The following is a 26,955-nucleotide window of genomic DNA, read 5'->3' as shown; positions in this document are numbered from 1 at the left end:
GGTTTTTTTTAAATTCAATAGGCCCCCCGTTCGGAGCGAGACAAACCCAATGCATGTGTTAAAAAAAAGCAAACGTTTAGTACTTACCCGAATCCCCGCGCTGCGGCGACTTCTTCCTTACCTTAGCAAGATGGCCGCCGAGATCTTCACCCACGATGCACCGCGGGTCTTCTCCCATGGTGCACCGTGGGCTCTGTGCGGTCCATTGCCGATTCCAGCCTCCTGATTGGCTGGAATCGGCACACGTGACGGGGCGGAGGTACGAGGACCAGCTCTCCGGCACGAGCGGCCCCATTCACCAGGGAGAAGACCGGACTGCGCAAGCGCGTCTAATCGGGCGATTAGACGCTGAAATTAGACGGCACCATGGAGACGAGGACGCTACCAACGGAGCAGGTAAGTGAATAACTTCTGTATGGCTCATAATTAATGCACGATGTACATTACAAAGTGCATTAATATGGCCATACAGAAGTGTATAACCCCACTTGCTTTCGCGGGACAACCCCTTTTAATATTGACACTAAATTGTTTTCAAAGATTTTGGCATCCCGCTTGAAGCCACTCGCCCCGTGAGCAGACTGGTTTTGTCCCGGGCCGTGAGGCGAGGAACAACACCATCAGATCAATTTCCCTGATCTCACAGGCTCGACACTGTTAGTAGACACGGAAAAACCTTTGATAGCATGCATTAAGGATTTCTGGAATCGACTTAGAAAAAGGTCGGCCTAGGACCCAGATTTATAAACTGGATCATGGCCCTATATAAAGACCCATCTGCCCGAGTCATGGTAAATGGATCTCTCTTCTTCCTTTAAAATAACAAGGCAGGGCTGCCCCCTCTCCCCTTTTTTATATGTCCTAGTGATTGAGTCCCTGGCCAATGTACTTAGGAGCAACTCTGATATCCAGGGGATTTGGATAGGTAACACTGAGCATAAACTCTCCCCTTTTGCCGACGATTTATTAATGTACACTACGAACCCTCGGCTTGCCCTACCGGTTGCTCTGGAAGAATTTGAGAGATTTGGTAGAATCAGCAATTTTAAAGTCAATATGAGTAAATCGGAAATCCTTAACATAACAGTCCCATCAGAGGTAGTTTCAGATATCAGTACCTCTTTTACCTTTAAATAGAGGAGCAACTATATTAAATACTTGGGAATTAATCTCACTAGCGACCCTAAAGCCCTATTTGATGCAAATTTCAAACCGATGCTGGAGAGTTTTGGAAGAGATCTTAAGAGATGGCAACCCCTCACGATTTCATGGTTCAGGAGGATAAATACTCTAAAGATGGACTCCTTACCAAAGTTCTTATACCTCTTCCAAACCTTACCACTAAAGTTACCTAAATCATACCTAATCAAACCCCGTAAGCTCTCAATGGAATTTGTATGGGTCGGGGGGGGGGGGGGGGGGGTGTTACAAGACCCAGGGTCAAATTCAAGACCCTAATTCGAAGAAAGGGGGACAGGGGCGTGCGACTGCCTAGCTTCGCTCTTTATTTATTACAAGGCGGCCAAATGTAGATGTGTTTTAGATTTTCTACACAGTGGGTCCTCTAAGCTTTAGGTGGACATGGAGTGCGAAGGCTCTCGGGCCCTGATAAAAGGCTCCTTATGGTTTATGCTCATGGGAGCTGGTAGGGTATCCTTGCTGTCCCCTCTTCTGAGACAGGTCTTGGCGGCCTGGAATAGCTTTGCCTCAGGAATAGGCCTGGTGTTGCGCCCTGCCCCCTCACCCCGTTGGTTGGAAACCCCGATCTCCTGGCCCTCTTGGAGAGCTCTTCCTGCTTGCTGACAGTAGAAACGCGCACTGATACAATGAGTTTTGTTGAGAATTGGGAGACAGAGCTGGGGAGATCCTTCCAAGAGGAAGTATGGAACAAGGCTTTCTTACTGACCTATTCGCTGGCGGTATCATTGAAATTCCAAGAAGCAAATTATAAAATCATATCTCAATGGTATAGGACTCCTTCTCGTATAGCAAAGATGTACCCTCAGACCCCAGACACCTGCTGGAGATGTTCCATAGGGAGAGGTGACTTTACCCACATATGGTGGTCTTGCCCCCGTGGTGCTATGTGGCAGGAAATTACCAGCTTATACAATGCGGTATATAGGAACTCTGTGATTCCTACACCAGAAGCAGCTTTGCTGTCCATGATCCTGGGACCCCTCTCAAAAATAAAAAAAAGTGCACTCAGATTTTTCTTCATCGCCATGAGGCAGATAATGTGGCTGGAGACCCATGATAGCATAAACCAAATGGAGGAACTTGCAGCAACAGATGAGGGCAAAATACAAAAATGCTACACAATCCGGACGGCCTAAATTTTATTCAGGAATTCCACAAACCTAAAAACTCCTCCAATCGGGTATTATCCCTACCTAGTCCTCCTCAGTGGTTTACATCCTTAGAGGTGTAGATTGGAGCTCATGGTCACTGCAGATAGCCCCCTCCCCCACATTTTCCTTTTATTCTGTTTGTTCTAATTACACATTATCTCTGAAATTTGGAAGCACTCATATCATCGCCGGCTCCCTCATTAATAGAGACCTACCGAGGGGGCAACCTTACCTCAGGCGACCTTTGGGGGGGGGGGGGGCATTAACTGTACAGACTTGGGAATATCGGTGGCATTTTTCTTTGCAAGATCTGGCTTGAGACTTCAGACGTAAAACAGTTTTGAGAATATGCTGTAATAAGATTGTTTATTAAAATTCATTAAAATAATTTGAACACTAAACTAGATATTTTTTTATGCGCCATCCTCTCAATCTAGAAACTGTGCAGAACTCTCTGGTCACGTGAGCAGCTCTGGGCGGTCAGGGTAGGTATAGTGCGTTAGACTACCACAATGCACTATGAGGATTAGGTCATCTGAAAACTGCATCTGCCCTCTTGAAAATGGGCGCTGAAACCAGCAGACCTGACGGATGGCAGAGAACAGATGCAGGCAATATACCCTCCACCCTCTCTGGTCCCAGTATAGAATTTATCCCAAGACCAGAGGGTTGTTTTAAATGAACATCTGGTAAGGCCTTTCGGCTAGTCAGTCTGTCTCGAAGAGGAACATCTACTAGTGCCCACGAACAATGGTCCTCTTTGAGACACCTGCTTTAACTAGCAGTATTCTTACAATGTGCACAAAATGTTAGATGACAAATCTCCTTTTAATGTGTGCTGCCTTTATCTGGTCAGAGTTTTCCCTGAGCGTATAGAAGACAATGTACTTTTCATGTGATGACCAGGTTTACTGTATGACAATGGCTGCTTCTTTGTAAGCATTGAGACGGTGAAGGACACATCTAGTTTTCCGTATCTGACTGAAAGCTCCTGAAAGAAATCGGCTGATATTGTGGTCATAGGTAAATGAAAGTCCCCCAGTATGTCTACACCCCGTTACATAATACAAATGGCAGGTGGAGCTCTCGATTCTCTGCAGCATTCCAGCTCTAATGAGAGGAAGATGCGCATCCGCTCTTCTCTGGGCGGTGTCCCACGCTTCTAGAACTTACTATTCATTGTAACTGATTATGGTTAACCGATTCATCACCTACTTGCATGTATGTCGGGGGGTTCTGTAGAATAATATAAAACAATGCATTGAATGAGAAAATAATGGGAAGTGATAAAGATTTTCTGTTTCTGTTCCTGACCTCTACACCAGCAGTGACTGTTTTCAAAAAGGTCCTCGGTGTTGTCAGAAGGGTACCCAAAAGTCACATTTGTCAGTAGCATTAATTGGACAGCCAACCACAGCCATGACGGGGTATCGGCAGCGATATTCCGACGAGGGGGGAGCGCTGACAGGTCTCAGCAGTGAGCCTATCTAACAGATAGGCTCACCGCGGAGAATCGCAGCATGCCGCGATTTAGATCCCGCGAGCAGAGAATCGCTATGGTTCTCTGCTTGTAGACGCTGGCACTGCGCTTTCCATAGCAACGCTATGGAAAGCTTCACACAGCATGATCCGCCGGCAGATCATCGCCCGTGGACATTCAGCCTTAGTCTGAAGCCTATGGAACTATGTAGGGCATGTTTTCTTAATTGCATGTATATTTGGCTGCAGAAAGCGCATCACTAGTAATCCACCATTGGGCTCAGTCTTCAACCCCTTAATTACCTGTCTTGAACAAGCTTCTAGAGTGCTTTATGACTAAAACGAAGTTAAACTTAAACTGCTGGAGATGAACAAGCACTTGAATTTGACCATCCCCGGCAATTCCATTAAAAGGAACGGAGCGGTGGTGCACATGCTTGACCATAGCTGCATTCATTTGGGTGTCTTCAGGACCCAGTTCTATTGATTGGTGGGGCTCCCAAGGACCAGATGCCCACTGATCGGTTATGGCCCTTTTACACATGACGACAACTGCAGCATTCTTGTTTGCCTGAACGAACTGGTGTGGTCATCGCTCGCTCATTCGCGCTCATGCAATCTGCTTAGACAGGCAGATCATCGTGAAAATCCTCAACTTCTCGTTTAGCATTTCAAATATCTATGTAAAACACTTAACGATCGGTGTGTATAAAACCTATAGAGAAGTGAATGAGCCAACGATGAGTCTTATGCTGTCTAAGGGCTCCTTTCCACTGGAGCTGGCGATATCGCTGCGAGAAAATCGCAATGCTGCAAAATCACAAGCTTATGCGATGCGAGAAATCGGTTTTCCCATTGTACTGTATGGCCGATATAAACAAGCAAAACACTGAAACAATCCTGCTGCTGCAATTTTTATTTCTTGCATTGCACTTTGCCTTAAAACATGGCAAGTGGAAAGGCTGTCATTGAACAACAGGTGCTCGCACTCTTGCATCGCACTAAAAACATGCGATTTCCTCGCTAGTGGAAAGGGGCCCCAAGGGCTCCTACCAACTTGCGCTATTTTAACGGGAATGTCAATGGGACTTTCTAATGTTAAAAATGCATTGCACGAAAATCGCACAGCACAAACTTGTGATGCGTTTTTAACATTGGAAAGTTCCATTGACATTCACATTAAAAAAAACGCAAGTAGGTGGGAGCCCTAAAGCCGTAAAAGAGAAGCGAACCATTCTCGTTCATCCTCCAGTTGTTGACTCGCGTATAAACTGAATGATGATCGTTCACGTTCGTTCCTTTGAACAATTTTTGGAACATTTAAACAGGACAATTTCAGCCGGCATATAAATCATTGTTGGCTCGTTCACTTCTCATTAAGTGTTACACGCGAAATAAACAAGTAGTTCAGGATTGTCAGCTGTCTAAGCAGGCTGCAGGAGCGCGGACCAGCAACGGTTCTCGTCGTATTACGTTTGCCCTTATCCCGTGGCTAGGGAATAATTTTCATTTTGCTGGAAATTTAGAGTTCTCTATGAAATAGAGGATTATGAAGATCTATTAAGAAATTATAAGAAACTGGGAGCTGAATGATAGAGTACGATGAAAGCTTTATAAGATAACTGGCACATGCTGGTTATCTAATAAAGCTTTTATCATCATTTATCATTCAGCTCCCAGCTTCTTGCTTACCAGGTTGCACTAGAGCCCTAGTTTCCATCAGTCTTCTGCATGTACACCGATGCTATATAGCCTTTCGGCTAACGAGTGTCACTAGCCCAGCAGCACCAACTCCACACCGTCGCTGCATGTTCGTGCTCCTCATCTTTTTTCACAATGCTCTGCCCGCTTGTCTTCTCTCCACATCTCACCTGAAGAAATCCTATTTAGCACAGAATGTTGAACCCAAGATGGATATGAAGCTATAGGAAAGGTGGAAATTCACTTTAAGCCTCTTACAGGTCTAAAAACATAAAAAAATTGCAGACCTTTAAATGCTAGTGCTTCAGTGATTATTAAAATGCCGTGACCTACCAATGCAATCTTTATAGCTTAAGGCACCCCCACAGCAGAATTGTACCCAGAGAATATTAATACGGGGCTGGTTTGCAAGACTTGTGTAGTGAGTAGAGCCCTTTATACGCAGGACCATTATCGTGCACACAAGTACTATGTACTTCGAGATTATGGATCGCTTACAAACCCAAGGACAAGACTAATGAAGGTTTAGACTTCATTCTAAAAGTTTAGCTGTGCTTAGATAATAAAAATATACAAAGGGCGTAAGGAAGATACAAAATCAGTGCAAAACCGTTTTACAATAAAAATACCAGTCTACGAGACTGATTCAAATAGTCCTGGTTATGAGGAGCACACAGAAAGATGGACAGTCCTGCATCAGATGCAACTCCTGGGTCCGACAAATTAGGGAGGGTGGACCTCCTGCAGTTTTAAAGGCTCCCTCAGCTGCACCTCTGACCTCCCATCCCCGTGACATCATGGAGACATCGACTAAGTAGATGCACAGATCATCTGGATGAAAACCTAATTTAATTTTTCATCCGTATTTCCCCAGAAAGAGCTCTAGGAGGAGAACTATGGTCGCCATATTTCATAGCATGAATTTACCAACAATTAGACATCAAGCACTGTACAGAAAACATTAGCAGCCCAGCGGGTGTGCGATTCCATATGTTCTGGGGATTGCATAACAAAAGTGGATGCTTCGTGTTTGCAGTATCCTCCCATTTCTGAAAATTATAACTGATGTCAGGCTAGAACTATTAGATGACTCATAATTAGAGATGAGCGAGCGTACTCGGAAAAGCACTACTCGCTCGAGTAATTTGCTTTATCCGAGTATCGCTGTGCTCGGGTCTGAAGATTCGGGTGCCGACACGGAGCGGGGAGCTGCAGGGGAGAGCGGGGAGGAACGGAGGGGAGATCTTTCTCTCCTTCTCTCCCGCCCGCTCTCCCCTGCTCCCCGCTGCGACTCACCTGTCAGCCGCAGCGGCACCCTAATCTTCAGACCCGAGCACAGCGATACTCGGATAAAGCACATTACTCGAGCGAGTAGTGCTTTTCCGAGTATGCTCGCTCATCTCTACTCATAATACCAGTTATTAATTTTTTTTGTCTTATCTCAGTAGCTGGAAGTCCCTGCCAGCCGGTCTAGGGAATGTGTACTGGAAGAATAACGGTAACTGCTGGAACAAAGGGCATCCTGATCTGTTCCAAAAGGAGCAGATGGGATCAAAAGTTCCCTGTTCAGGTGTGATAGAAAGTTTTATAAATATTGATGAAGCTTATGCTGGTGGCAAGATGCATACTTGACCCCTCAGTGACCAAGCCTGTTTGCGCCTTAATGACCAGGCCAAATTTTGCAAATCTGACGTGTCACTTTAACATGGAAAAACACAAGAAAGGTTTTGCATATCCTAGCGATTGTGACATTGTTTTTTCGCCACATGTTGTACTTCATTTAGGCAGAAAAAATAGACTGATAGAATTTGTGTTTATTTATTAAAAGCGCCAAAATTGGGAAAATTTCAAAAAAATCGTCATTTTTTCACATTTCCAACTGCAATATCTTAAATATGTGCAAGCATAATATAGAAATTTTTGCAAAGATTTATATTTCCACCCGTTTACTTTATTTTGGGCGCACATTGGAAAAACTTTCGTTTTTTTTTAACCATTTAGGAGACGTACAAATTTAACATTACTTTTTAGCATTTTGAGGAACACTTTGTTTTCCTACACCAAGCCAAGATTGGAAAGGCTCATGAGTGTCAGAATAATAGATACCCCCACAAATGACCCCATTTTAAAAACTACACCCCTTAGTGTATTCACTGAGGGGGGTCATGAGTATTTTGACCCCACAGTTTTTTTTTCAGGAATTCAATTTAGAGGAGAAAAAGTAAAATTTCATATTTTTGCAAATCTGTCATTTTAAAGACATATTTTTTTCCTATAGTTTACATGAAAATGAGGATTTACACCCCAAAATGGATACCACTGTTTCTCCCGTGTTCATAAATATACCCATTGTGGCCCTAATCTTATGTCTGGATGCACAACAGGGCCCAAAATGAAAGGAGTAGTCAGTAGCTTTCAGAACATAGATTTTGCTTGAAGTCCTTTTAGACCCCATTGCCCATTTTGAAAACTAGACCCCTTAATGAATTTATCTAGGGGTGTACTGTGTATTTTGACCCCACAGTTTTTGAATAAATTCAAGCAAAGCAAAAGGAAAAAATTAGGATTTTCGTTTTTGGGGCAATTCTGTCATTTTAAAAACAGCTTTTTTTTGTACAGCACACATATGAAGGAAGACTTGCACCCCAAAATGGATACCCCTGTTTGTGCTGTTTTCAGAAATATACCCATTGTGGCCCTAATCTTATGTCCGCATGCACAACGGGGCCCAAAATGAAAGGACTAATCAGTGGCTTTCAGAACATAGATTTTGCTTGAAGTCCTTTTAGGCCCCATTGCCCACTTGAGCGCCTTGAGTTCTTGAGCGCCCAAAACCATAGAGAACCCCTACAAATGACCTCATTTTGAAAACTAGACCCCTTAACGAATTTATCTAGGGATTTTAACCCTACAATTTTTGAATAGATCTAAGCAAAGCAGTAAGAAAAAATTACGATTTTCATTTTTTGGGCTATTGCGTCAATTTAAAAACAGATTTTTTTGTACAGCACATGTATAAATGAAGACTTTCACCCCAAAATGGATCCCCCTGTTTGTCCCGTGTTCAGAAACATACCCATTGTGGCCCTAATAGACTTACAGGACACATGGCTAGGCCTATAATGAAAGGAACACCAGTTGGATTTCAGGGTACAACTGAATAAATTTCAGGCCCCATTGCCCACTTATAGAGCCATTGAGCAGCCAAAACTATAAAGAACCCCCTCAAATGACCCCATTTTGAAAACTAGATCCCTTAACAAATTCATCTAGGGGTGTACTGCGTATTTTGACCCCACAGTATTTGAATGAATCTAAGCAAAGCAGAAGAAAAAAGTAACGATTTTCAATTTTTTTGGCAATTTTTAAAATTTAAAAACAGTTTTTTTGTACCGTGTACATAGGAATGAAGACATTCACCCCCAAATGGATACCCCAGTTTGTCCCGTGTTCAGAAACATAGCCATTATGGCCCTAATTTACTTACAGGACCCATGGCAAGGCCTATAAAGGAGGGAATACCCGTTGGATTTCAGGGCACAACTGAATAAATTCCAGGCCCCATTGCTTATTTGTACGGAATAAAAATTTACTCCCTAAAATCCCCCCGCCCCTCCCCCACACACTCCGCGCCCTTTTCGGCGTTCGAAAATCTTAGATAAAAGTAATGTGAACTGCGTGGTATTTTCGAAGATGGGTAATTACGAAGGCTGGTTGGAATGGGCCCATGGGGCAATAAAGCCAGGTATTCCCCCTCCTCTCATGCTTTTTGGGGGTATTTCGAGACCTCAGCAGCAGGGATGGGGTGTAAAAAGTGGCGTACCGTGAGTCTCCGTAAGCTTGATGAGGTGCGGCGGTCTCACACAGAAGGCGCTCAACAAGGTGCTCCTGGAACTGCATGTAGGCAAGCGTTCCCGGGGCTTCTTTAAAATACATATTACAGGTAGCGGTCTGAATAATGCCGGGCTTACACGGCGGGATGTGGAATCCGCTTGTGGAGGCCCGCAGCGGATCCCATCCGTGAGCCCGGCTGTGACCCTGCGTACGGCCACGTAATGTACTGCGCATAACTGCCTACTTACCCGGGCGGTCATGCGCAGTACACCTTTTTTTTGTTTGTATTTCCCGCACCGTCGCTTAGCGATGACACGGGTACCCGCAGCCTGTACAAGTAGTTGCGTATGGGCTGCGGGTATATCCGCGACCATGGAGCACAATGGGCTCTATGCTGCGGATAACCGCGGTAAAATAGAACCTGCTGCGTTCTCTTTTCTGCGAGTGGATTACACAATTCCAACCCACTAATGTGGGCGGAATTGTGTAATCCAATGCGATTGATCTGCGCAATACCGCGGATCAGACGCATGTGGAATCTAATTCCTATTCGGTCATGTGAGACCGGCCTATGTTAGAGCGCTACTTTTTTATTACGTGACCGGCGACCGCTCAACGAGGCCACCCGTCACCGCTCCAGGCTCTCGGCGACCGTTGGTCGCTGAGAGCAAGGAGATTTTAAATTTCCTGGGCTCCCTAACTCCTGCGCATGTGTCCGGCTTTTTGCCGGCAATCACATGTGCAGAATCCGGGAAGGTTCACGAAGGAGGATTGCGTCGGGGTGCAAATACGGAGGCCTCCGGTAAAAAGTTTTATCTCCTCTCACCGATCGCATCGGTGAGGGGAGATGAAACTTCAATTTTTTATTTTTTTTTTTACTTTTACGTGATCGCCATTATTGGATAAAGGCGAACACGTGACCAGGAACCGCTCACCGCGGCCCCCGTGAAACCTCCAGGCTCTTGGCTACGTTTTGTAGCCAGGAGCAGGGAGAAATTAAATTATCCTGGCAATCCACAGCTTTTGCGCATGCGTCCGCCATTTTGGCGACGGGCACGTGCGCAGAAGCTGGGGTAAGGTCCGCGGATTAATCCGGGGCCTTATGTACGTACTTTCATCCTCCCTCACGGATATGATCCGTGAGGGGAGATGAAACTTACGCTTTTTAAACTTTTTTTTACACTTTTTTTTAACTTTACATGATCACTGTTATCCATTGGGTAACAGTGATCATGTCCCTGGTATAATCTCTCTGCTCCTGGCTACACATGGCAGCCAGGAGCAGAGGGATTTTGAATTTCCCGGGGCTCGAGCCCCTCTGTGCACGCGCCCGATGTCAATCATCGGGCGCGCATGCACCAGAAGGGGATTTCGGGTCCCGATACAGCGGGACATCGGGGAGGACCGAGGTGAGTATTTTCACCTCCCCTCATGGATCCGATCCATGAGGGGAGGTGAAACTTTGCTTTTTTTAAAAACTTTTTTTCACTTTTCCGCGATCGCCGTTATCCATTGGATAACAGCGATCGCGGTACCGCTGACATCTCCTGCCTCCCGGCTACCTACAGGAGCCAGGAGATTTTAAATTTCCCGCGCTGCCAGGCTTTCTGCGCATGCGGCTGACGTAATGCTGCCTGACGCGCATGCGCAGAAGGACGGTTTCGGGGCCGGGAGGACCAGGACAGTGGGGAGCAGTGCGGCAAACCCGGGTGAGTAATTTCAACTGCCCTGATGGATCGGATCCATCAGGGCAGCTGAATCTTTAACTTTTTTAAAACTTTTTTTAACTTTTATGCGATCAGTGCTATCGATTGGATAGCGCCGATCGCATTGCCGATGACAGCTCCATGCTGTCGGCTACCTGTGGGCACCGACAGCATAGAGCTGTCAACTCCAGAGCCCGAAGGGCTTTATTCTCTGTAAGATGCATGTTTTTACTTCCTCAGAGAATAAAGCCCACTTCGGAAGGACGTAAAAAGGCTATGGCCCGGTCGTTAAGGGGTTAAACACCTGCCTTAAGCCGGCTTCACACAGGCGAAAGAATCGTGCGAGTTTTGTGCGTTGGCAGACACACAAATCTCACACGAATATGGCCCCCATTCTTTTGAATTGGGTTATATACGTGGACATTTTTTTCTGCATCGCAACATATCGCAGCTTGTCCTATCGTTCTGTGTGCTCTCGCATTGCATCTCCCGTAGTTTTCAACTGGGGCCTGCAGCAGCATTGCACCACGCCGCGTGCTTGGTGCCCACGATGCGAGGTGTTGCATTGAAAACAATGGGATAAATGCCGCGATCCTCCAGACCTCCCTGGAATGATGCAAGGCTGTTTTGTGATAAAAACATCTTGCATCCACAGGAAAAATACGCTGTACGTTTTGGTGCAGAGCCGCAGCAAAATCTGCATAAAGCATACAGATTTCACCCTTTCATTTGAAGAGGTGTAATCCGCACTGAAAATCCTCAGCTTAAATTATCACGCTGAAGAATTAAAATCAACACCGCATCTCAATTCTGATGCGGTTTTCGTGCCGGGATTCTTCTTAAATACTCGAAATGACGAAGGGAAAGCAAATCTAATAAACAGTTTCTTCTCAAGTGTGTTCACCAAAGAAAAGGAAATGCCACACGAGATGCAGGGGAATAAAACGAACTCCTCACAAAATATCTCATACCTAACGCAGGAGGAGGTGCGGAAGCGTCTAAAGAAAACTAAGATTGACAAATCACCGGGCCCAGATGGATTACACCCAAGGATACTAAAGGAACTAAGTGACGAGATAGCTAGGCCGCTATACCTAATATTTCTAGACACTATCAAGACCGGAGTAGTACCATTGGACTGGCGCATTGCCAACGTGGTTCCAATTTACAAAAACGGGAGCAAAAGTGAGCCTGGTAACTACAGGCCAGTAAGTCTCACTTCAGTAACGGGAAAAATTTTCGAGGGGATTCTGAGAGACGCCATCGATGAGTACCTCAAGGAGATTAAGGGAATAACTCCTCACCAGCATGGATTCATGAAGGGTCGCTCATGTCAGACAAATCTGATCAGTTTCTACGATGAAGTAAGCTCTAAGCTGGACCAGGGAGAATCTATTGATCTTGTATATCTGGACTTCTCTAAAGCCTTTGACACCGTGCCACATAATAGGCTAATATACAAAATGAGGCAGCTCGGACTGGGCGAAAACGTGTGTAAGTGGGTAAAAAATTGGCTCAACGATAGAAAGCAGAGGGTGGTAATAAATGGTTCGTACTCTGATTGGACCACAGTCGCTAGCGGGGTGCCACAGGGTTCAGTATTAGGCCCCACTCTATTCAACATATTTATCAATGACCTGATAGAGGGGCTGCACAGCAAAATATCAATATTTGCAGATGACACAAAATTATACAATATAATTAATGCAACGGAGGACAATGTGCGGCTACAAACGGACCTGGATAAGCTGGGGGCTTGGGCAGAAAAATGGCAAATGAAGTTCAATGTTGAAAAATGTAAGACTATGCACATGGGCAGGAGAAGCGGATGTCACCAATATACACTAAATGGGGTACCGCTGGGGAAAAGTGATATGGAAAAGGATCTGGGGGTATTAGTGGATAATAGACTAAACTGGAGTAACCAATGCCAGTCAGCCGCTGCAAAGGCAAATAAAGTCTTGGGGTGCATCAAAAGAGGTATAGGAGCGAGGGACGAAAACATTATCCTTCCATTATATAAAGCACTTGTCAGACCTCACATGGAATACTGCGTACAATTCTGGACACCGGTGCTCAGGAAAGATGTCACAGTGCTTGAGGGGGTTCAAAGAAGAGCGACTAAACTAATACATGGAATGACGGGAGTGGAATACCCAGAGAGGCTATCCAAATTGGGTCTATTTACTCTAGAAAAAAGAAGGTTAAGAGGCGATCAAATAACCATGTATAAGTACATGAGGGGACAACACAAGGATCTCTCCCGTGATCTGTTTACACCCAGGACTGCGACGGTAACAAGAGGACATCAGCTACGATTAGAGGAAAGTAGGTTTCATCACCAACACAGAAAGGGGTTCTTTACTGTAAGAGCAGTTAGACTGTGGAACTCTCTACCGGAGGAAGTGGTGATGGCAAAATCCATAGAGGAGTTTAAAAGGGGACTTGATGTCTTTCTGGAGAAGAAGGATATTACAGGATATAAATTTTAGGTTAAGTGTCAATCCGGGTATACAGGCAGGTAGGAACTATTAGGGGTTGATCCAGGGAACAGTCTGATTGCCATTAGGGAGTCGGGAAGGAATTTTTTCCCCAAAAGGGCTAATTGACTTCTGGCCTTGGGGTTTTTTGCCTTCCCCTGGATCAACACAGTAGGATAGACAGGCTGGACTAGATGGACAATGTCTTCATTCGGCCTTACATACTATGTTACTATGTTACTATGTTACTCCAGGGCTGGTTGGTTGTTTATTAGTTTAGGAAATTCATAGGCAAGAAAGTTCTTCTTGATGGTAGTTGACATAAATTTTACCCTTAACACAGAATGTTGTTAGATTCCTGGTCATGTGACTTGGAGGCTAGAAGAAAAGTGAAGAATACACAAGCTACTAAATTGGATTCTTCACGGCAGAGGTCACTGATATTGTGATGGATTTCTCAAATTATAAAAAAAAAAATGTTTTTGTAAGTTCACCTTGTGCCTCTATAGAACCAGTGTAGGAGGGAAGCATGTAATCACCAGCAAAACTGTCCTTTACTAACCCCTGTGTGACCAGGCATGGTCAAGTGTTAAAGGGAACCCATTACATTGTATGAGCTCCGAAAACTAAGACTCGTCTGACTGGGGTGTGGAGCCCGGCGGTGTGCTTTTCTTTGTATCCTTGCTGGCTGCCTTCTGCTTAGGCCGGGCTCACATGAACGTGCAGTCAAACTCTGTGTATAATGCAGTGTTTTACCGCTGCGTGAGCCGGCGTAGTGCTACTCATGGCAGCGATTTTTGACTGTGCATGACAGTGTATCTCACGCACGTTGTTGTGCGCAGGCTTTTACTATAAGCCCTGGAAACCAACCCATGGTCCGTGTATTGGAATCACCTCTACAGTCAGTGTGCGCTCATATAATCTGCAGAGTCTCCAATGCACGGACTGAGTGCATTTCAGGTTTCCAGGGCTGACCGCAAGGGAACACTAAAATAACTCCTGGACTCCATGTGCCCAGTCCTATGAGCCTAGTCTATGGGGCCCATACCATGTGACAGGTTCCCTTTAATCGAGACACATTACTTCAGTTTCCTTGCTACTCATCATATTACCTCTGGGGCGGAACTATCACTATATAATGTGGTATGTACATTATGATGTGAATGACATGGTGAGGACATAAACTTCTCCCAACTTATCCATAGAGAGGTGGAGGTCACGGCAGTGATAACACAGTAGGGTACAGTACTGTATATATTTTACTTGGTGATCAGATTGAAATTACATGTCCAACTGTACTGATGGGACCAGAGGTATAGCTAAAGGCTTGTGGGCCCAGATGCAAAAGTTCAGCATGGAGGCCCTCCCACAACCTTTCCATTGCATCGTTGGGTCTCTTAAGAAGGTCATCGTTGCTACACCAGCAGGCGGGGGCATTGCTAGAATCTTAAAACATTAGACAGGCTAAATGTAAGGAGGGCACAATGCAAAATCCGTAACCTGGCCCCCTAACCGTCCATATGCCATCTGTAATGCTGGTGTTTTCCTGTATGATAGAGAGGTCTTTGGGTCCCGTAAGGCTCCAGGGCCCAGGAGCAACTGCACCCCCTGTAGCTACACACCTGGATGGGACTAAAAATTCATCAGAGACAGAGGATTCCTTGCAATGCTCTATCATCTGTATCAACCTTCCCGACAGAGTCCCTGTGAAGATGGTTGGATATGTAATTTAGGGTGTAGGACAAGTATACAAGGGTGCATTCACACAAGCGAGTGCGATATTGCACTCTTAAACCTCTAATATCTGATGTGAGTGTGATGGGTTTTGTGAGAAAAACGTATGTTGTTTTAATGGAAGAAATACAAAAATCACTTCACACTACATGCAAATGTGGTGATGGTCTTTTTTTTTTTTTTTGCTGCCATAAGAAATAATTCTCTGAAACAGATTCCCCCAAAAATAAGGCTTGCAGGGATTTTTCAATCTCAGACCATCAGTCCTAGAGGAAAATTGCTCATGTAGATAAGGAAAATAAAAAAATAAAAATAAACCTTGTTATTTGTATAGCGCCAACTTATTACGCAGCACTTTCAGGTAATTTTTTAAAAATTTATTACCCCCCACCAAGCTGGGTACTCATTTTACCTACCTCGGAAGGATGGAAGGCTGAGTCGACCTTGACCCGGCTACCTGAACCATTCGGGGATTGAACTTGCAACCTTCAGGTCATGAGCGAGAGCTTGCACTCTGCACCACACGAAAGCGCGCATCGGACAGATATCGGATGAGAATGCACCCTAAGGCTGTGTTCACACATAGCATAAATGCCACAGAATTGCTGCACTAGAAATCTGCGGCATTTACAGTACAAGCTATTTAGGAAATCTTATCCATATGGTATGGGAAAAGCGGCATCAGAAGTGACATGTGCTGCGGATTTGAAATTCGTTTATGCTGTGGATTTTCGATGTGGATTCCACCTCTTCAAATAAAGAGGTGAAACCCATATGGGGGGGATATGCACCAAAATGTACAGTGTGTGTTCTACTTTTGAAGATAATCCTAACTCTTCTGCTTTTTTCAAGAAAATGGAGTAGAATCGAGTATGATTCAGTAACCAGACATCCGAGGGCACTTAAGTTAGTGGAGAATAGAGCAGCATGTGGACTATTGCTTTTCTAATTTCAAAGCTTTCTTCTACAACACGAGCCTCCAATTATGATCAATACAACATCTTTATGAGGAACAGAAAGATGGTGTTATTTGAGTTCACAAGATGATGGTCAATGAACACTAGCCAAGCACTCAACGTGTCCGCAATGATGTTTACAAGAAAGCAAACTTTTTCTGGTTTTTTGTAAGTCAGTGGCACACGTGTCCGCAGGTTGTGCGGCGCTGAAGTAATTATGGGCTGAGCTACAATATCACGCGCAGCGTGCAGACAGGTCTGCCCCACTGCTCGTGGAAGCAAGCATCGTGCTTCTCTAATCCTGGACAACCCCTTTCAGAGACTGCAACTCAAGTTATCTCTGCCTGAAGGTGATTTCCCTCTAAAACTGGTTTTCAGCCTTTGAGTGACCTAGACTGTCAATAGCTAAAAATCACATTGGTAATTTTAGTTATGGTTTGTTTTTTGGAAGCTGGATGACAAGCAGTGTGGCCGCTCTTTATGGATTTGGCATCAAGTCTTTCCAGATTCCTCCATGGCAAATTATATTCTGTGTAGTATTGCAATCCACTCATGCTTACTTTAATGGTGCTGAGCTGCAATCCCAGGGAGATTGGAGGTGTGGCACAGTTTCTGGAAGAAGCAGCCAAGTTTTTTGTTAATTCTTTACAACTCCTTGAAGTTTGTTTATTGGGCATTTGGAATGGAAGTGGTAAGATCCAGAGGCAATTAATTTGGTTTTACCTTTTCTAGTGTGGTAGTATATATCCCCCATTATGTATGCCCTCTCTTGCTCCCCGTTCCCCACAATCTTCAGTTTATTTCTTATGGTTCCTTATTTTGTTGCCATTTTCACTGCGTTTTGTCTTCTTTTTTTCGTTGTGCCATGTTAATGAGTTAATTAGCTTCTCAAAGACACACTGACTTTTACTCCAAGAATGTTCTGAATATTTATGCTCTACAATGAGATTGTTATATTGAGTTCTATTATGTGTGTCACGGATAAGACACACTGCACAAAGTTCCAATGATATAAACCTTATACGTTCCCGCTCTCTTCTCTTACAAATCTTTGTAGCCTATCCAGGTTTTAAGTGACTTTTTACAGAACCACCTATTTGGACATTTTTTGGAAGTTGAATGACAAACAATATGGCTGCCGTTTCTGGATTTGGCGCCAAGTCTTGCCAGATTCCAATCTGCCTGCACTCTCAGGAAGTGGCTTCTTTTCACACCATGCACTGGCTTTTCTTTATCTCTGTACGTTGCAAGGTGTGTTTTGAAGATTGATTACGTGCAAGCTGTGTCCCGATCGTCAAATGTTTTGTTCTGACACACAATGATGTGCTCTCTGCTCGGAGATTTCCTGGACATCAGCTGTGTATTTATTTGGGTTATCTCCCCAGCGCAGCCTGCACCGCTGCACGTCTTATGTCAGCAACTGCATTATTCCACCTGTTGTTCTCTGCTATTGTTAGTGATTACACAACACCACGGGCGGAGGAGACTCAGAAGACTCTGCCACTCAAGATCTGCCAGCCGGAAGGATGACATTAAAGGGAACATCTGTATTCTTAATCTCTGTCCTAAATTCTTTTCCATTGCTCTTTTTTTTTTTTTTTTTAAATAAACCTTCTGCGGAGTTAAAGCCCTTGATACAAATGTGCCTAGTTTATGAAGGGTTAATCTCCTGGTCATAAAGGCATCTCTATGACTTGGCGGCATGTACATCACATTGCAGCTCTCACTAGAGCAGTCGACAAGAGGTAATGCATCTCCGAGTCCAATAGTTCAGCGTGTTCCCGTTAACGTGCTGTGGGTTAATAAATCTTTGTAGCAGTGCTGGGAAATGACTGGTAGAGCACATGCTAGATCCCTTCCCTGCAGTCTGCAGGCTAAATCACACGCCGGCCTGGAAAATCCCCCCTTCTTATATTGTTTGCCGACACGTGCCTCAAATATCAATTAACAGAATGCCACTTCATTTGCGTCCCGATGCCGGTACCTGGGGATCTGTAATTCAGTTTCAGATGACTTTTAAAGTGTGCAAAGCAGTTTGTTTTGTAATTAGGCAGCAAAAGCAACAAGGAAATTGCCTGTAGCCGACTCTTCACCTCTTTCGATGGAAAGGCGACCAACTGTGGCCGTAGATCCATGGTGAATGTGTCAGGTTGGTTTGTACTACCGGTAGCTGGTAATATAGTGGTTAAATAAGAACGCTCATAGGTCCAGTAATAATTTGCAGCACACTCTGGAATTGTAATACTCTGTAATTAGGGACCATGGTGTTAATAGTTTGGGGCACTGGGGTCTGTCAAGCCGCAGGTTCTGTGAAAAGTGGGTTAGTCAGAGTAGGTCAGATGAAAGAATCGTCAGTAGAAGGATGGGAGGGGACTGAAGACCTCTCTAGACGTTGGCGCTCTCATTCTCACACATCGACTCTGTTTCTAGGGAATCTGTAAATCACTGCTATAGTAGTCAAAAGGCTAATAAAGCTAACTTAGTCTATCAGTGAAGCATGGCCCATTAGGACCATCAACGAGAGGGCAAGCTGCTAGCATTGTAGTCATTGGAGGTGAGAGTCTGTGAGCCATTATTGAGTGCTCTTCTAGAAGGCCTGAAGGTTGTAGCCACACACTTACATTCAAGGTCATAGCTATAGGGGTGAAGAGGTGTCTGACACACCCAGGCCCAAAATCCCTCTGCTAGATGAGAAAACGCTGGTATTCTAAATGCCATTTGGTAGGTAGGGAGACGGCACTGTTGCAGACTTTGCATTGTTGCTCATAATCTTCACTTTATACCTCTGTATACATTCGTCTACCACTTTTTGCGCCCTCCTACAATTCTATTCCAACTAATACTCTCATTCCTTGGAGGTACATATTCACCCTGATCTTCCTGGTTCTTGAATAGAGTGAAGGAACTGCAGTGAAAACTGACGCATGCGAATCAGTTGAGTCAGAAAAAAGTGACTCATGAAAACTCTTCACTTATTGTCAAAAAAATGAATCCCTCCCCAAGAAGTTGTCGCAATAAGATGAAACTTTCTCTGTGTGAATGTAACATTTATATAGGTAAGGGATTACAATATCGGAGCAAAATAATAATTAATTGCAGAAAACTGACCCCTTAAAGGAAAGCTCTAGTACCCTGTTGTACCACCTCTAGCTTGGATACAAGATGTGATAGGGACAGGCGTGGAGGCTTTGGTAGCGTGTTGTGTCACCTCTAGCTTGGTTACAAGATGTGATAGGGACAGGCGTGGAGGCTTTGGTAGCGTGTTGTGTCACCTCTAGCTTGGATACAAGATGTGATATGGGGAAGGGGGGGGGGCATGAAGGCTCTAGTGCCCTGTTGTACCACCTCTAGCTTAGATACAAGATCTGATATGGGAGGGGCATGGAGACTCTAGTACGATGTTGTATCGCCTTGTTAGGGGGATCCAAACGGACCGTTCGGCTGATGCTGTCTGCTTCCGAATTAGTCAAAGATATGAGTACTCAGACGACTTAGATGGATGACCACACGGTATGCGGTTAGCCAAAGAAGAAGTGAGTTTATTTGCAAAGTACAGAACTTTATAGAAACAGAAAATGCTTGCGTAAGATCTAATCACTGCGCATGTCCGAAGCTGCTGGACATCTGGAATTTTATAATTAACAATACGTCTTTCAAAGACGTCTCCTACATAAACAATATATCAACGCTCGGTGACAGTTGTATCAAAACAGAATATGTCCTTGGATAAGAGTCTCGGAACATGAATAGGAAAACAGGACATGTGAAAGGACAGATAAGACAAGTTTCAGGGTCACATAGTGGGAAGAAAATACAGATAAAGAGTAAGCTTGAAAAGAGAAATTAAATGTATTTTTCTTATTTATTCTAAGACGAGGGAAAATCTAGAATTAACCCCTCACAGCCTCTAGCTTGGATACAAGATGTGATAAAGGGGGCATGAAGGCTCTAATACCCTGTTGTACCGCCTCTAGCTTGAAAACAAGATGTAATATGGATGAGCATGAAAGATCTATTACCCTGTTGCGTCCGCCTCTAGCTTGGATGCAAAATGTGATACGAGCGGGCATAAAGCCTCTAGTGCCCTGTTGTACCACCTCTAGCTTAGATACAAGATCTGATATAGGAGGTGCATGGAGGCTCTAGTACCATGTTGTATCGCCTCCAGCTTGAATACAAGATGTGATATGGATGGCCATTGAGGCTCTATTACCCTGTTGTACCGCCTTCAGCTTGGATACAAGATGTGATACGTGGGGTATGGAGGCTCTCGTATCCTGTTGTACCACTTCTAGCTTGGATACAAGATGTGATACGGGCGGGCACTGTTGTACCACCTCCAGCTTGAATATAAGACGTGATATGGATGGCGATGAAGGCTCTAGTACCCTTTTGTACCTCTAGCTTGGATACAAGATGTGATACAGGGGGCATGGAGGCTCTAGTCCCCTGTTGTACCACCTCTTGCTTAGATACAAGATGTGATACAGGGAACATGGAGGCTCTAGTACCCTATTGTACCGCCTCTAGCTTGGATACAAGATGTAATATGGGCGGGCTTGGAGGCTCTAGAATCCTGTTGGGTTGCCTCTAGCTTGGATACAAAATGTAATATGGGTGGGCTTGGAGGCTCTAGAATCCTGTTGGGTTGCCTCTAGCTTGGATACAAAATGTAATATGGGTGGGCTTGGAGGCTGTAGTACCCTGTTGGGTTGCCTCTAGCTTGGATACAAGATGTGACACTGGCGGAAATTGAGGCTGTAGTACCCTGTTGGGTTGCCTCTAGCTTGGATACTAGATGTGATACGGGTGAGCATGGAGACTTGAGTACAGTGTTGTACCGCCTCTAGCTTGAATGCAAGATGTGTTCTAAAGGGCATGGAAGCATACAGATTCTGTATTGTATCCTGCGGCATATCGCTTTACATTTGCTGTAACTGAGCCTCTCAAATGTGCAAAAGCATAGGCTGTCAGAGTTGACATCCCCGATGGTCCCATACATGTTCTGTTGGTGATAAATCTGGAGACCGGGCAACCACAGAAGTGTGACAATGTTGTGGGGCTTCCTAGGACCCCCTTGTGTGTGTGGCTGAGCGTTATCCTGCTGCCTCTTGGAAGCCGCCATGAGAGAAACCCATGTGGCTGCAGGATGTCCTGAACATATCGCTGAGCTGTCATTGTCCCCTGTACCACTACTTGGGGGGGACCGACTGCCATATGCGATGGCCCCCCAGACCATCACACCAGCAGGGGGCAGTGTGCCGCTCCACAGCAAAAGCAGGATTGATGCTCTCACTCTAGGTCTCCTGACGCAAACATGGACGTCGTTGGCGCCAAAACTAAACCTGGATTCATCACTGAAGATAACCCGCTTCCACTCCTAGCTTCCAGTTTCATCATTCAGGACATCACTGCAATAGGAGGCGACTGTGGATGGGTGTTAATGACAGTACATGTAATTGATGCAGTGAGACCAAATGTCTTTCAGCCTGGAAATGGTTCTGACAGACACGGGGGTGTAACAATGGTGTCACCTTCTTTAGATGACGAACAATGACACAGTTGGAGCTGCTCATGCTTGTCTAACGATCAGACGATCATCTGTATTGGTGGCCTGTATCGATACGAGCATCCAGCTTCTCACATCCCAATAATGTGCCCCCTCTCAGACTCTAGTAACGGGGTGAAATCTCTTCTCTGCGTCGTAGAGGCATCTAGTGGTCAACAAGCTCTACACAAGCGGAAGAAGAGGTCCCTACACACAAGGGGCCTCCGAGAACCTTTTAATAGGCCAAGGGGGAAAACACTTTTAGGGTATCAGGTGGCAAGACTGTTCATCTAATCATACCCCAACTCTAATCATCTACATATCTGCTTGAGATGTAACTGCATGCAGAGTTTTGTAGCAAAACTACTTTTAGGGGTGAGATTTTTTTTTTAACAGAGTGTATATGTTAAGGATCTGTGAAAAAGAGAGTCTGGACATATAGGAAGAACTGTAGTTGTCATCCAGATCTGCAAAGCGATGCATGGTTAAAAAGTAACGGTTGAGTGGAATATTAGGACATCACACAAGACGGACACAATTGTAGGAGTGAGGTGTAGACCAGATGAGGATAGTAGTACACCAGACCGTAGTGTGACATTGAAATCCACTGCCATCTACCGGACACTGAAAGCCAAGCATGATGCTGAGATTATGACCCCTCATATGACTGAGGTGTGGATTGTTCCAGCCTTATCCAGTTGTTGTCGAAATTTTTTTTTTCTTTTTAAGTAAGCTCACAGAAACCTGAACTTATGGAAGATGTGGTGAGATTAATAGAACATACAGGGCATCAGAGACTGTGCCCGTGATGCCCATAATGCAGGAGCTGCGAAGAGCAGAACCTTACATTAATTGTCCATTTTTGGATCATTTCTGGATTCCCTCTGTGCTTTCTTTAACCACAATGAGTACGATGATATTGGTGAATGATCCTATATTGCTATATCATATACACTGAAGAGCTCTTTATGAGAGACTCCTGCCCTTTTACAATTTGAGCTCCTGTGTTAGATCCATGATCCCGGATCAGTTTTGGTGTGAATCCACATTAGAATGGAAAAATTTAGCAATCTGAGCAACTTCCCGTGAGGCCTGGTCATCAGTGCTAGACTACCCGTGGTCAGGATTTCAAAAATTGACAATTGCAAGATCAAAAGGGAGATATCCAAACTTCTTAACCTGCAGCCCAATGTAAAACAACAGACAATGGACTATGATATCACAAGATATGGGAAACAGCTCTACTACATGTGTCAATAAACTTGATCCCGTACATTTAATTGCAGTGTCCCTTGCACCTCCATGTGTTTTTTTTTTTTAAGGTGCAATGTTACATGCTGAATCATTTTATATATCTTTTTATTGGGTTTTGACCACCTGGTATTTCTGTTATAAGTGAATTTTCTGATTTAGTTAATGGTGTTTCTCAGTTGTAAACTATTCATGGCCTATACTTAGGAAGAGGTCATTAACAGTAGGTTGGTGGGGGTCTGCCATTTGTGCACCCCGCTGATCAGCTGTTCACTGGGCTGGTGCTCATGGACTGAGATGATTTCTGCAGTAAGCAAAGGGCTGCATTCACTTCAGTAGAAACTGCCTGTAATACCGAACCTGACCACTACAGTGGGAACAGAGCTGCGTGCTTCCTGCAAAAATCAACTTGATGAACCACTGATCACAGGGATGCCAGACAGCAGAACACAACATATATATTATTGACAGCCTATGTGGAGGATAATTATCTTTTTTTATATAGCTCCAACATATTCTGCAGCGCTTACAAGTCTGGGGGAATAAAAACAAAACCACGGTTACATGAAGTAATCAATTGATGGAGACTATAGGGGTGAGGAACTCGAAGGAGCTTATATACTACAAATAATGAGGTGATCAGAAGGTACAGGGGCTGGAGATGTGCACGGTATGGCGAGGTGGAGAGTGAGGGATGCTATATTTGTAGACAATGGTCAGGCCATGTGGTGGCTGAATCGGTATGACTACAGAGGGCGGTTGATTATGGCTAGCAGGGATTATAGTCGCTAGGACAGGGAGTATGTTATCAGGCAAAGTAAAGAGGGGTTTGGTTTAGGGGGTGTGGTATGCCTCCCTGAAGAGGTGCGTTTTTAGCGCACGCCTGAAGTTTAGTGTGTCCGTGATTGCCCGGATTTTTTTTGATAGCATGTTCCAGAGGACTGGTGCTGCTCTGGAGAAGTCTTTGGAGGTGGGAATGAGAGGTTCGAATTAAAGGGGCGCGTAGTCTGATTTCGTTAGCAGAGCGGAGGACTCGGGCTGGGTGGTGAATTGAGATGAGGGAAGCAATGTAGGGTGGGGCGGTGCTGTGGAGGGCTTTGTGGATGAGGGTGGTGAGGGCAGAGGCATCAGAATAGCGGCTGGACAGGAAGATGAGCCTGGCTGCCGCATTCAGGATAGGTCATCAATAGTTTACAAGTGAACAACCCCTTTAAGCCACCAGTAAGGGTAAAAGACAGGGAGTCTCTCATGTCAAGTAAGCACAATAAACATAAGCTGCTCATAGGACAGGGAACATGGAGTCCAGGGGTGTACCTCGAATACTTTCTCAGCTCCCCGTTTACTCACGGTCACTTCTGAATGTAGATGCTTGGTCTGTGAGCGCGACTCATTTCTTCAGTCAGTATGCACGCACTCCATGGAAGCACGGACTGAAGAAAAGTCACTCTTCTAGACTATGTGAAGACTTTCAGGGGTGACGGTGCAGAAAGTGGGAGCTGGGTAAGTATAGAAAGTACACCCCCGAATTCCACGTTTCCGGTCCTAGAAGCACTATAACTTAGTTTTTAGGTTGCCTTTAAGACTGCTACATACAAATTGACTCTTATGTTCAATAATATAAACTGGAAGATGGGATTTAATTGTGTGAAGACATTTTCCAGGACTTGGGCTCCTTTTACACGGAGCGAAAAATTGTTCACACAAGCACATGTTGACTGAGTTCACTGGTGGAGCCACTTTATACCCAAAGATAAGTCTTTTAAATGTTTTTTGCTACATGGTTGGGTCCCGTACCAGTGACTGTGAACGACTGAACCATCGCCGTTCACACACAGGTTGTAAACTAGTCAAAGATTATTTCTATGCCTGTATAGAATGAACGATAAGCGAACAAGTTCTCGTTCGTCCTGCGATCGTCGGCCATGTTTACACTGAGCAAAAAGAGCGTTGGATTGTGCGAAATAGAACGATAATCATGTGGAAAGGGGCCGTAGGCATTTGTGATTGGGGAGCATCCCACCATTTGAGGGCCCTGATGATCAAGACAATCAAGTGATCTTAGCATATTGCCCCTCTTCATTGTCCAAAGGCACATTGGCTTATCCAAAAATGATTGTCAAGCTTTTATTTTAAGTCTTCACCTTCCTCTGTGATCTAGGCCTGGCTTCTGACATATTTTGCCCTGCTGTGGGCAGTCTATCTAAGCGCTGTGGAATAAGTTGGCGCTATACGAATAAAGATTACTAGTATTTATGTGCTGATGTAACACAGCCTCCTTTAAATGTGCATAAAATAATTTAAAAAAAATGTTTTATCCTGTTTTCTGAAATACAGGGCGTCTCAAAAATATGGGAACACCCATATGAAATGAAAACTATTTGGCAGACATTGTTCCGATTTTTGCATACAAGCTGTGGGGGAAACCTATTAAACCATGTCATCAACATGGTGGCCATTCTGAATGCTACCATCTTGGATTCAACTCTTAATTTTTAATGATGACACATGTGCTTCGTTCACCTGACATAAGGATGATATCAACACGTTCTGCTTGAGATAACACCGGCATTCACATTGCACGTAATGAAGAAATTTCACTGTGTTAGCATGAGAACGAATAAGGTTATGTAAAAATGAAGCATGGCATTGGTTTTCTGGTGACATTCTCTGCCAGTTTGATATAACACACACCTACCTTCCCATTGGAAAAATTTGAGTTTAATCCAAGATGGCTACATTCAAAATGGCCGTCTTTTTGGTGATATGACATGACCGGTTTCACCCTTTTGCAGCTTGTATACAAAATCGGATCACCGTCTGCCAAATCATTTTCATCTTATACAGGTGTTTCCATACTACTAATTTAACCAATTCCTTTCTACTAATCTGTCATTTTTTGTGGAGGATACGGGGGGGCTGGGGGCGGAATTTTGATAGATAACTGCATATTTAATCATCAAATTGTTGTTCCAGAGCAGATTTATATAGGAACCCCAGATTCAATTATTCTTATTTTATATTCCTGCTACATCTTATATCTTCTTCTTGATGTGAACAGGATTCCTGGCCGCCTGAATGACAGGAGGACGCCCCTCGGGGAGCTGAACTGGATCTTTACAGCAATTACCGACACCATAGCATGGAATGTGCTGCCACGAGGTATGCTGGTTAATCTGCGGATGCATAGATCTACTCCCCCGTATAACATGTGGGTCCGTTCTAATGCACTCTGCTGTTCAAGGGCATGCTGGCTTATCTCCGCAATCCCATCACTCTGTCATTGATTCCTGCTATGCTATGATGATTTGCTAAATTACCGCTACCCAGCACAAGTCACATGTTCACTACTGGGCAAATTGTGCTATTAATCTAGAGGGGGTGATGGGCGGTGCATTACTACAATGCATCTCCTAAAGCTTTTCTGTTTAATCCTCTGCAAAAGTAGAATAATTTACATAAAAAGTATGTTTAATAATGAATAAAAATAAATGATATGCAGTACATTAAATATATAACCTTAAGTAAATTAGCATATGCCTCACATAATTAACCTGCATTATAATACAGAGCTGCACTCGCCACTGTGCTGGTGTAGTCTTTGTGATTTACATGACTTCTCTTGTAAGAGGCATAACTAGAGTTCTGTTGCACTCGGGGCAAACTTTAGACCTGGGACATCCCCCATCACCACCCTCCAGCAGTGTTTTGCTTTGCCCATGGGCCTCTGTTGCATTTCTATGCTTGTTGATATACTTTCCCCTAAAAACTTAACTCAGGTTCTCTAATAAAGGAAGCATTTAGTTTCCCTAAATCAGATTACTTGCAAAACTTTTCCCTCTAGTTAACTTGCTAGAAGAAGTTTTGTGTAGACACTAAACAGGCAGAGGGGATAGGAGTAACTAAACGCCCATTTGG

General features: G+C 44.4%; 1 protein-coding gene across 2 annotated transcripts in view; it reads left to right on the top strand.

Moving 5' to 3' along the window:
• The window catches only part of RPTOR (regulatory associated protein of MTOR complex 1), a 412,277-nt gene that overhangs the window by 315,885 nt on the left and 69,437 nt on the right, over positions 1-26,955 (top strand). For both annotated transcript variants that reach the window (XM_066587408.1, XM_066587407.1), the window contains exon 8: positions 26,099-26,199. In XM_066587408.1, the coding sequence (XP_066443505.1) occupies positions 26,099-26,199 (101 nt within the window). The remainder of the gene's footprint in view (positions 1-26,098; positions 26,200-26,955) is intronic.

The sequence above is a fragment of the Eleutherodactylus coqui genome, chromosome 13 (genome assembly GCF_035609145.1).
Source record: "Eleutherodactylus coqui strain aEleCoq1 chromosome 13, aEleCoq1.hap1, whole genome shotgun sequence".
NCBI lineage: Eukaryota > Metazoa > Chordata > Amphibia > Anura > Eleutherodactylidae > Eleutherodactylus > Eleutherodactylus coqui.
The sequence above is the reverse complement of the archived record's forward strand: the minus strand, read 5'-3'. Positions and strand labels throughout refer to the sequence as shown.